General features: G+C 34.9%; 1 protein-coding gene across 1 annotated transcript in view; it reads left to right on the plus strand.

Moving 5' to 3' along the window:
• CRISPLD1 (cysteine rich secretory protein LCCL domain containing 1) overlaps window positions 1-12,519 on the plus strand; it is a 42,758-nt gene that overhangs the window by 11,661 nt on the left and 18,578 nt on the right. Inside the window, exons 3-6 of the mRNA XM_058275661.1 lie at window positions 9,566-9,684; window positions 10,035-10,167; window positions 11,533-11,648; window positions 12,333-12,433. Of these exons, the coding sequence (XP_058131644.1) occupies window positions 9,566-9,684; window positions 10,035-10,167; window positions 11,533-11,648; window positions 12,333-12,433 (469 nt within the window). The remainder of the gene's footprint in view (window positions 1-9,565; window positions 9,685-10,034; window positions 10,168-11,532; window positions 11,649-12,332; window positions 12,434-12,519) is intronic.

Genomic DNA, 12,519 nt, shown 5'->3' on the forward strand with positions numbered 1-12,519 from the left:
CCACCTCACTTGCTGTCATCTGCTTGGCTTTTGAAGGCATTTGATGAAGCAGTTTTTGGAAATGAGAAAATGGTGATTGAAAACATGGTAGTTAAATTTTTAAAATATTCACATATTGAATAACAGAACAATTGCAAATAAAATAGTGTTTTTGGTTCAAAATGCAAACTAAATGCTAAACACAGATAGTTGAATAAGAATTCTAAAAATAAAATTATGGACCTCTTACCCCCAAATATGTAACTTGGATTAGTGTGTCATAAAACTGCCATTGATAAGAAACTGGAACTGGTTTACCTTACTACTAACACTACTATCACTAAAATATATGTTTTGCTCTTTAACAGAATTAATATTCAAGTCAACTACTAACATAAAACTTACTGGAGAAAAGACCACAATTTTCTATTTTGGCAGCTCATCAACCTCATAAGCAAAGTATGAATAGGGACACAACCCATTTAGATTTTAAGTGTTACATTTCAAGTTTTTAGTTAAAGGATATTTTGAAAAAAATCACCAGGAAATTAAGACTAGCATGAAAGCGCTGCTAGGTATGATTTGGGGGTCGAAATAGGAGGAGTGCTTTGTTTAGTCCAGTGCCTCTCAAACTTTAATGTGCACATGAATCCCCTAGGGACCTTGTTAAACCACAGATTCTGATTCAGAAGGTCTAGGGATGGCCTCAATAGTCTGCATTCCTAACAAGCTCCCAGGTGAGGTGGCAGCTGCTGTTCTGGGACCTCCAGTTTGAACAGAAGGCATTAGGCTCCCTGGAGGAAGCAAGGTCTAAATTGAGATGTGAAAAATTGACTCTGGAATTCAGATTCGTTCTTTTTCCCCTCTTCAACTGTCACCCTCACCTGCTCCCTTTTTGTAAGGTAGCAACTATAACCCCTGATGCATGAAAACAGAAGCTCCTTGTTAAGAAGTACTTAGAAACCAAAAATATGTAGGAGTTTGAACAATAATATTCTCCAGGGATTAATGTTTAATAAATCAATCTAACTTGGTGGAGGGAGAGTGTGGAAAATGAAATCTCAAAAGCTAAGGGCAATCAAGGACAGGGTAAACTTTAAAGACTGAAAGAGTGAGAAGGAAGAGAGGAATATTTCAAAGTGGGCAAGTGTAGCGGGGCTGGGGTTCAACTAAACAGGGTGATGAGCTATTAGATAGAACACAGGAATGAACATGGAAGTTACTATTTGTAGACCATCCCTTATGTGTTGTTGCAATTGAAACAATAGAAAGCAACCACCAAAACAGTGGAAATCCACTGTAAACGTGCTGGGAGTAAAACATAAAACTATATCTTACAGTTGTGCATGACATGGAAAATCCAAATCTAACATACTGAATTACAATGCCTGAAGTACTCAAACGATAGTGAGATCACATGTCCAAAGAAGGGAAACCAAAATGATAAAATAAGGATTGGGGGAGGGATTGCTCTTAATGAAGATGGAATAAGAACATCAGGACTCCTGTCTGGAAAGAAAAGCCTGAGAGATTTCTTAAATCCAGAGTGGTATGAATAATATGAGTACAAACCGCACAAACAAAATGCAGCACTGTTTCACTCAGACATATATGTCATTATCCATATGCTTTGGGTTTTTGGACACCGAACGGATCGTGCCAAACCTGCTCTCCTTTGCAGATGCTGGAATCCCTATGCTCTCCTTGTTTTCTCTAATGAATTTCTGTTTTTTCATCAAGACTCACTCAAAGCATAATCTTTTTCTCTAAACCCTCCCACATTCAGTTAGATCTCCTCCCCCAGTTGCCCAGACTCTGCCTCTGTTAATTTGCATGCTTGTCTATCTCTCACTCTTTCCTTCCTTAGATTAAATTCTTTCAGGGCCAGGGCCTTTGTTTTAGTATTCTCTGGCTGAGTGACTGACATATGTTCTAAGCTCAATTTATGCTAGTTGAAAGGAAAAAAAAATTGAAAAAAAGGAATGAAATACTGAAAAGATGATCAGATTTTTAACAATTTAAAATGGGCAGAATGGAAAAAGACTGATTAATTCTGTTTTGACAAGAAGATGTCATGATTCATAAGATTTCAAGAGCATTCTTTTCAGTGAATTACTTTGGTTATGTTTTACTTAATTTTGTGTTTTTAAGTACAATAGGGTTTAGGTTAGGGTAAAGTCTTTCTTTAATGAGCACAGCATTGCATTTCAGTGACTTTCGTGAGTTGCCCTGGGTTGCTGACATCTGTCTCATGGAGAGGGGTTGGCCAGACCCTCTCCGAAGATAGGGTTGGGATCTTCCAGGAGATACAATGATCAGAATGCTAAAGCTCTTGGGGCAAAACTCTTTACAAGACATAAATCACCACATGGTGAGAAGTACACATGAATATATTATAAACTTTCTGTAAATTTTAAAGGGTTTGGAAAAGATTGTAGACGTTGTGTGGTAGGGACTCCACCTGAATGACAGGAAGCCTTTCAGATAGGTAGTGATGTAAAAGTTTGCGTACAGTTGACGAGACGGGAGTACGTGGCAGTCATGATCTTGTGTGAACTGATTCAGACTTCTGTGTTGAGCTGTTTAAGGTCTTATTTTCCCAAATGATGCAGAGGACCTTGTTCTACCAGTGGGAATCATCCCACAGACTTCGGAAGCCTAGTGCTAGCAATGGCCATAGAGTAAGAAGCTATTCACATACTGACCTCTCATTTTTCTTCCCTACATACCAATGAAGATACATTTCATTTGAGGTAATTTGGACAGTGTTAATTTGACTTTTATAGGTGAAACAGTTGTGACAGTGTTTCCTAACTTTGTGTTTATTATTATTTATGTATACAGATGTCGCTTAAATGTCAGGAGTTATGGGAGGCTTCAGTGGAAATATCATCCTGAAAATTGAATACTAAAAAGGTCTTACCTGGAGAGTTAATTGTCAATAGATTCAAAGTAAAGCTAGGGATAACTTACTCTAAACTTTTAAAAAAAATTAATATTGTATTAAATTTGAATTCTAAGACAACTACTCTGTCATTGAAGCTTTAGGAAGTAGTGATTATATTATTGTTTGTCAATCATTTGAAATTTTGGATTTGAATTTTTTCCTTGGTTACATGAATATATGCAGTGTTCCAAATGCAAAAAAAAATTTAAAAAGAATCTACTATTAATTACAACAAATTAAACAGATTCTTAGGGGACTGGGGGAGGAAGAAGAGAACATTTATTAAGATCTAGTACTTGCCAGGTAATATATAAGGCAGTTTGCTATTACAAATTCTGTGAGTTAGATCTTTTTATTAGTTAGGATCTCAGCAGGAAACAAATGCTATAAGTATAAGTGTTTAATGATGGGTCTGTCTGCAGGGTCGTAATAGACTGTAAAAGTGAGCACCAAGGGATGGTGGTATCTGAGCCCGTGAATGCCGGACCTATAAGTAGCTGCATGAGAGGACACAGTGGACATGATGGTGAGGCAGAGGACACAGCAGAGATGAGATAGCAGTGAATACTTTAATTCAACCCCCACCCTATGAGACTAGATCTAGATCAGTCAGTCAGTAAGTATGTGTAGGTGACCAGTTATACACCAAGTTTTATATTAGGTGCTACGGCAAACACAAAAAATATGAGATGCAGTTTTTGATTTAAAAATCTAGTTTCAGAATTAAGATCCAAAGCAATAGATATGGGTCTAGAAGGATATAGAGTAACTGGAAAGTTATGTGTTTAAAAAGGTTCTGAGAAGGGTGAGAGAATTGGAGTACTGTAGTTGGAATGACTTCCAAGAGGAAAGACAACTTTGACTTTGGCGAAAGGATAAAATTTACCTAGGGAGGAGAGGAGAGAAAGAACACTGCTATGGGAAGGAAATCTCTGATAGATTCAAAGGAATATGAGAAATTCAAGAGAGGTGCAAGAACCTGGCTACTCAGAGTTTGTGTTCTCAGTATGGTCCTGGAACCATGTGTTAGAAATGTATCATGGATTTCTCTTCAGACCTACCAAACCTGAGTCTGAACTTCAACAAGATCCTGGTTGACTCAGAAGCCCTTTAGTATTTAAGAGTCAGCTGGAGAGGAGGATCCATATTGTGGAGGGCTGGGATGTAAATGAGGTAGATGTGATAAAGTCTCTGATGAGGTAAACCAGTAGATATTTGACAGAAATGGAAGGATTTTGTGAAGTTAATGGCTGTGCTGCCTTAGAAGGCATAGCATCTTGCATTCGCTGTATTTGTATAATATTGAAACAGTAGGTTTAATTGAAATCCTCTTGTTGAGTTTATCTGGATGTTAAATTTGTTTCAAAAATTAGTATTTTAATTTTAATAGAATGAAGATGCAATTCCTTAAATTATTAAGGTTTGAAGTTTTTAAGGTTGATGGTAAGTAAAACTCTGCTACATAGTCTCCTCATCTCTGTAACTTCCAGGAGACCCTATAGGTGCCTTTCCTTGAGGTCATGATACATTCTCAGAACCTGACAATCCCTTTGTGTCCAGTACCACAGCTTTGAAATCTGAGTCTTCTGTATTTTCCCTGTAACTACAAAGTTTTTTCGAAACAGGGAACCACAGTAGTTAATCACCTGAGGTAGTTTCCTAATTTTAAGGGATGTATTCCAGCTGTTTTCCATAGTGCTTTTATACCACATAGTTTAGTAAAGAAAACATAATACACTCTTCCAGCACAGACAGATTTATTGATTGATTGATTGGTTTGTTTATTGTAGTTCTGATAAAAAACAAACTGGATGGAAAAAAATGGCTTTACAGATTTTTAAATGAGGCATTAATGTTTGGAATGTGAATCAAGTCTCATGAACCATCAAATATAATATTTAATATATTACAATAGAATAACAGTTTATTGGGATATATTAGAAATCAAGTTATTGGTCTGAGGAGGATCAAATTGATAACTTACTCTATCAGATATTTAGAATGTGATTTCTAATTTAATAAGGAAAACAGGGGTGATTTGGGAAGAAATTTAGTTTTGACATAAGAATAATTTACTAACCTGTTTTTCCAGAAGTGGTAATGCAGCAAGAAATTTCTTTTAAAGGTGGTATTCAGAGATACTCTGTATATGTCTTTGATTTTCTTCAACCACTTCTACATCTGTGACCTGGCTAAAATATCCTGGTGCTCTTTTTAGCTGTGCAGAAAAATAGCATACAGAAGTCTATGACTTGTTTAAAATATTTTGCCATATTAATTTTAAGACTTGGCTGAAGAGAGACCTGTTTGTAACTGGTTACTGACAATGTTTTCTTTAATCAATTAACTGGGGCATTTTACTGAAAATTTTCAGTTGTTTTAGACAATGTTTTGGGATAACTTTAAAACCACAAATTTGCATCAAGCAGATAATCTTATAGAATGTTACATAATGTTCTTTAATATACTCTAAAACAATGTTGATTAATAAAAAAGGTCTTTAACATTGGTTATTCTGTGTGAAATTAGTGGTTGATTTTTACTTGAAAAATATCCACTTTACAATTTAATTATCTTTTGGTACTAAAACAAGTATATATTTCCAGGTTTACTTTTTAAGGTACTTTGTCATTATTAAATTTTTTCATATATGCCCACAAAATGACAATACCTCCAGGTTGAACTAGCTTTAAATATTACTGGAGATGAACATCAATAATCTAAATGCTTCTTATGGTAATAAAAGCTTGTGAACCAATTAGAGTGCTCTAAGAAGGAATAATATACGGATGTAGTTGAAAAACACAGTTATGCATTTCTACACCTCTCACATACCCATTTTATAAAGAAATGGTGAGTTAAATGTAGTTTGACTTTAAATTAGTCCTGGGTAAATAATTCTGATAAAGGGAGAGAGAGAAGCTTCTTAGGCCATCTTGATTTAATTTTAAAACCTGAATTTTATTAGAAATATGTAGATATCAATCTGCGTTTAAATAGGATGGGCATGAATTATTGGTGGTCTTAAAACCTGAATTATTGTGACAAAAATATATATACCATGCTGTTGGCATGTCATGATAATACTTCTTCCAGGGCAGCTATATTTTCAGTAAGTTTTTTCAAGACTCTTTTATTACTGAACTTAACTGAAGGATCCATGATTAGATTCTTTAAATAGATCACTATTTAAAGATTATCATTAATTATAGCAATTGACTATTGAATACATTAAAATAATGTCTATTTTAGCACTGTTATAGTTCATTTAATATGCTTTCCCCCTACCTTTAATGGATTTTTAAAAAATTAAATCATGCCTTAAAAAATCTTATCCATACTATATAATCAATAATTTTATTTTAGAGCTGGAAGGGATCTGAGTGATCTATTTTGGCTGATGCATTTTACACATAAGAAAGCTTAGCCCTAAGCATCTGAATGATTTATTTTGAGTTTATTCCAATTTATAAACTGCAAACTTTTGAAATATAAATAATTTGTGAGTTTGGAACTAGTTGTATATTCTCTCAGGATCCATCCTCAAATTCATAGAAAAAAAACTGACATCACAGGTTGTAGAATTGTGTGTAAAACAAGCGTTAATTGACCTTGATTCATTTTCTATATAGAGGAATAAATGTCTGTTCTAATTCCTATGATGGGCGTAAAGCAGGAGGCCCATAGAGCAATTCTGAAATCTGATCAGACACATATATTCTGTTCCTTGATTAAGACTCAGTTGTACTGCCTGGGAATGATTCTGCTAAGTTTTTGGCTCTGCCCTCTGGGCTCTGAGTTCTGATCCCTGTAAGAATGGCTGGTCAACCAAAGAGTGCTGTTTTCAACCTCTGCCCTGCCTACAGCTGTTAGGGAGCCAAAGGTCTACTTTCATGTTGTGCTCGTTTTTCAAACGGGTGGTATTTCCAGTAGTACAATTATTTTTAAAACTAGAGGGCTTCCTATGCTTCTAAAATTTTGTAGAGCCTGTGAATGAGACACAGTTTCATTTTAGAACTCAGCAAGTCCTGGCTCCTATACACTTAATACTAACATCTTTAGTTTACCTTATCAGCTGGTGCTTTACTAAAGGCAGCAAAAAGAAACTAGGTGACACCTTCAATACTCTGCCTAGAGGTGTCCTCAGCTACATCATCCAGGTAACGAAGTACTCCTTCTGTATTCTAGGCTCACCCATGAGACAGTGTTGCTAAACTTTCTGCCATTACATAACAGTGGTGCCCTTTCCTCCAGCTACCAATAACTTTTTCCTCACGTTGCGTAAGTCCTCACTGGCAGGCTCTTCCAAGGCCATCAGACTTGAGCCAACAGTCTTCAAGGCTCTTTAGGATTGCTCTGTGTACTTCCATCTTCTGCCTGTTGATTGGTGCCAAAGGCGCACATTTTAGGATGTGTTTTGGCAGCACCCCACTTTCAGGTACCAAATTTGTTCCAGTTATTATGACCATATAACTTATTCTCCCAAAAAGTAGTGGTTTAGAACAGTAGCAGCATTTTATTCGCATTCCTCAAGGTTTCTGATGGTTGATGCTTCTGAGAGGGACTACCTCTCCAACCTTTTGAATACAAAAGGAAATCTGCATCTTGCCCATTTTCGGAGACTTCATCAAGCTTCATTGTTTCTTACATAATTTGGGCACATAATATGACAGCAACTTGAATTATACCTTTGTTTTTTGTTAACTCTTATAAAAATATGTGATTTTACAGTTGTCACATTTAGATAATGGAATGAATTAATAGTATCCCAATATTTGGCAAATAGAATGCTTGCCTGATAAATACTTTATTTCATTGCACACATTTCTATTTCATAAAACTTATCTTTTTGAATATTCGACATTAATTCAAAGTAAAATTAAAGCTTTTAGGAAAATTAACTAATTGTATTCCTCTTTTTAGTTGCATGAAAAATATACATTTTTATAATTTAGCATCTGCCCATCTCTTTTCTCTAAAGTAATCTGTTCTTGCTTTTTCAACTTTCCCTTTCCATTCAGTTAATAAACCTCTACTGATTATCTTCTCTACTTGTCCTTGATCTGAAATTGCTCATGAGTTAGTTCGTGGCAAACCACATCTTTCTTGACTTCTCAGTGGCATTTGAATAGCCCACTCTACTCCTGGCATTCTGTCTGAAGGCTTCTATAATGTAATCCTCTTCTATTTTTCCTGTAATCTGTCTGATCTTTTTTTCTTTTCTGGTTTCATGTATTATCTCATTGTTTTTTCTCCTTTTAAGCTTTGATGAACCTGGAATTTTCTTTTCATACTTCTTACTGTCTATTAACATCTTGAAGAAATTCACCTCTAGGTGAATTTATGTCTTCACATTTTTTCTTCCAGAAACCCAGTCATATATTTTCACTCTCTACTTAGCATATGCAATCCAAGTATCACAGATACCTTACATACTAGCCCTAAGATATGCATAGAAATGCAATGACACACACTTCCACTTCCATTACAACTTATTTTTCTTTCTATATTGCCTTTCCCCAAACTTAGTAAGCTCATCTCTTAACTTTTTCTTTTCCCTCAGCACCTACCTTCAGCCACCCATCATCTTCTATTAATTTAGACCCTTAAACATTACAGCCTGTCTGCTCTTCTCCAAACTCATTGCTGTCACGTTAGTGGTGTCTTGTTCCAGTCCCAGGGCTATTTGTCCATCCTCTTCATGCATCCAGTGTCCCAATTAATAATTGGTGGTGCCAAGATTTGAACCTAGTTTTATCTGACTCTGTATTTTCATCACTGCCTGTCTTTTGAATCAATAACAAGTTAAATACTAAACCCAGATCATGCAAAATAATTTCAGTAATCATATTGTAATTTTAAATATTTATTTATAAATTACTTTTAAAGTATTAACTAATTGTACTCATTAAATTTTCTATAAAAACACATAGATTTTTCTTTTTAAGGAATTAGCTGTATTTAATTTTAATTCATGTGTTCAACAAGCATTTGTCAATCACCTTGTTTTTATGTCAGGTACAGAACAATAAACTGGAGATACCAGCTTGAATTAAGTTACTGCCTCCAAGCAGTTACTTATGCTTTTAAAACATAGACTTGTAGATGTATGATAATCATTGCAGTGCAATAGGCACTATACAAAGGGGTAAAACAAGACTTTAAATGATCCAGGGAGGGTGGAGTGTATGTCTAAGAGAAATGAAAAGGTATCACAGAAGGTAGGAATCTGCCTGACAAATAATCAAGAGAAGGATGTATCAGGCAGAGGAAACAGGGAATGGCTTGTGCTGAGATAGGGAACAGTGGGACAGAGGATCCTGAACTTTATTTGGTGTATGTGGGGAAGAATTTACCTGTTTAGGCAGAGGAGTCACTTAAGTATATTTGTGCTCACGTAAGTCATTGTGAACACTTGGGGAGAGTGGCAGAGTAAGAGATGAAGGCTTGGAGATTAATTAGGAGGGTGGTAGAAACATCTAGGTGAGGGATGGTGAGAACCCAGATGAAGATGCTGACCTTGCATAGAAGGGAGAAAACATAGGAACTGAGCAACGCTGGCTTCTGAACAAATGTCCAAACTACATCCACACACATTATATGTTTGTATCTGTATTTTGTTTTTGTTTTAAATTTTAGATGTGGGATGTAGAACTGGAAAGATCTGCAGAATCCTGGGCTGAAACTTGTTTGTGGGAACATGGACCTGCAAGCCTGCTTCCATCAATTGGACAGAATTTGGGAGCACATTGGGGAAGGTAGTTTAAAGTGTAACTTTTTGTTTCTGAAAAATAAGTGTTTGGAATGAAAATGCTTACCAAGTCATCATTGCAAATATTCAAAGCCTTGGTAGCTAAAGGAAAAGCAAGTAATCACAACAACATAAACAACAAAAAACTAATACACAAGATTGAGCAGCAGTTTTTTTAGACTTTATTTTGTTTTAAATCATTGATATTAGTAATGTATGAGGCATATTTATTTCAGGTGGATAATTTGCCATGCAAATATCTCTTTCCTATGAAACTTTTTATTTATGTTTTGGAAGATTTGGTTATACATGTTCTCCAACTTTCCTGCTCTTTGTGATGGATTTTCTTTCGAATAGGTATAGGCCCCCAACCTTTCATGTACAAGCATGGTATGATGAAGTGAGAGACTTTACCTACCCCTACGAGCACGAATGCAACCCGTATTGTCCATTCCGATGTTCTGGTCCTGTCTGTACTCATTATACACAGGTAACTGTGGGTGTGCTCCATTTCATTCTCTAGGTTGAATATGTGTAACTTAGTATGTGCCTTTCTTATGACATTTGGTATGATTACTAAAAATAGGTGTTACTAGAAGAAAAGCTAAAGGATGAAACATGGGACTTATTGCATAGTAAACCCTGTTGTAGGTGATGAGTGTGTTTCAAGTACAACTTTAAGAATGTTCTTTAATGAAACAAAACAAGTATAGGTTAATATTATATAGTGCTCTTGATGGGGCGGTATCTAAGTTAAAATGCACCTAAAGCAAACTATGGACTGAAGTGAATAGTAATATATTAATTTTTTCATCAATTTTAAGCAGAGAATAATCATATGTGACAGAAACCAGACACAAATTACTGCATATTGTTTGCCTTAAAATGTAAATAGACCTAAATTTATGGAGATGAAGTTAGATTAGTGGCAAGGGATGGATTGAAAGGTAACTGCTAATGAGTGGGGGGATTTTCTTTTTGGAGTAATGAAAATGGTCTAAAATTGATTGTGGTGATAAAAGCACAACTCTGTGACTATACCAAAATCTATTGAATGTATGCTTTGGGTGGATTGTATGGTATATGAATATATATCAATAAAATTGCTAAAATTATATAGTTACAAATATCTATATACATTAAAAACAATTTTCAGAAAAAGGCCCATGTATCTATTTTAAAAGACATTATTATGTTAATGATTTTATATATGAAACATTTTTAATAATTCCTTCTGTAAATGCAAATGGAGAGAAATATACTACTTTCACAGCCAGGAATCCTTATTATTTTTTATTTTCTAAGAATACAAATAGAGTTTTATTTGCCAGTGATATTCTGCACTTACACCTGTGCAGCATTTTTTTAATTCAGTGTTTTCATCTGGAATTATTTATATTCTGAACTTCTAAATCAGACAATTCAATTGAAGGTAGATACCAGATAAAGCTTATCACTGATGTGAGTTTTTCAATTTCTGTGACTGATTATTGATGACTGTAATGCAGACATGGTTCTCTGTGCCTTTCTGCATGACAAGATTAAGTTCTGCATTGAACTCGCTAATAACCAATGGCACAGTGAAAAAGATGATGCTGTGTAAGAAATGTGAACACCTAAATTTATGCTCCAGTTCTTTGTTTGAGAAATACGGGGTAAGAAATTGTTAGGAGGCCAACTAATTAAGCAGTTTCCCTATGTCCCAGGAAAAAGACACTTTTTGATATTGATGTCATTTCATTTTGAATAAATATTTGTTCTCAAATTCAGTTTTTATCCAGTTTTCTTTCAGGTATGTCGTTGTCTTATTTCATCTCAGATTACTTTCTCTGAACCTTTTTTTCCTTGAATGTAGGTGGTGTGGGCCACAAGTAGCAGAATAGGTTGTGCCATTAATTTGTGTCACAATATGAACATCTGGGGGCAGATATGGCCCAAAGCTGTCTACCTGGTGTGCAATTATTCCCCAAAGTGAGTACACAAAACACTTCTTTCATTTTTAAATTTATTCTTAACAACATGACAACTTTATATTCCTGAATTTTTCTCATTTTTCAGTTTGAATGATTAATTCAAACTGAAACTAATTTGGTTTATTAAATTTGGAAATAATTATGACTTGCCTAACATAAAATTAGTGCTTAAAGGGATATGAAAATAGGAATTATGATCTTTGTGGAGACAGCAGTCATATATTTTAGTATTATTTGTTACAGTATTCTATTCTGTAAATAGTTAATAATTTTTACTTACTAGAGGTTAGCAAGTCTAGATTAACTGAGAAATGTATTCTCACTGTAAAGACCTTTCAAATGATTTCATTGAAAGTGTTTTTCAGGGTCAAATCTAAGATCTGATTTTATGAAAGCAAATGGAATATAGGTGGCTATTCCATAACAGAATTTTGTTTTCTGCAAAAGTTTGGTTTTGCAATTTTACCAATATGAATAAATGAATTGCTTAGAACATTTTTGAAAGGATGAGGCAGTAATCTATATTTAAACCCCAAAACAAAAAGGACTCTGTACTAAAAGATTATGTCTTAAAACTCTATACACAAAATCATTCCTTAAAGATTCTTATATAGTAATATTTTACAATATTGCCAATTATGCTATTCAACTACTACTTAACTGAGCGGATCTTCTCTTTAAGGGGGAACTGGTGGGGCCATGCCCCTTACAAACATGGACGGCCCTGCTCTGCTTGCCCACCTAGTTTTGGAGGGGGCTGTAGAGAAAATCTGTGCTACAAAGGTATGTGCTAATGTGTTTTAATATTCCACTTGATTAATATTTTAATCTTGTGTCTACATTAAATTACGTTTAAAAAGACAAAAGTG

Source organism: Dasypus novemcinctus, chromosome 14 (assembly GCF_030445035.2).
Source record: "Dasypus novemcinctus isolate mDasNov1 chromosome 14, mDasNov1.1.hap2, whole genome shotgun sequence".
Classification (NCBI taxonomy): domain Eukaryota; kingdom Metazoa; phylum Chordata; class Mammalia; order Cingulata; family Dasypodidae; genus Dasypus; species Dasypus novemcinctus.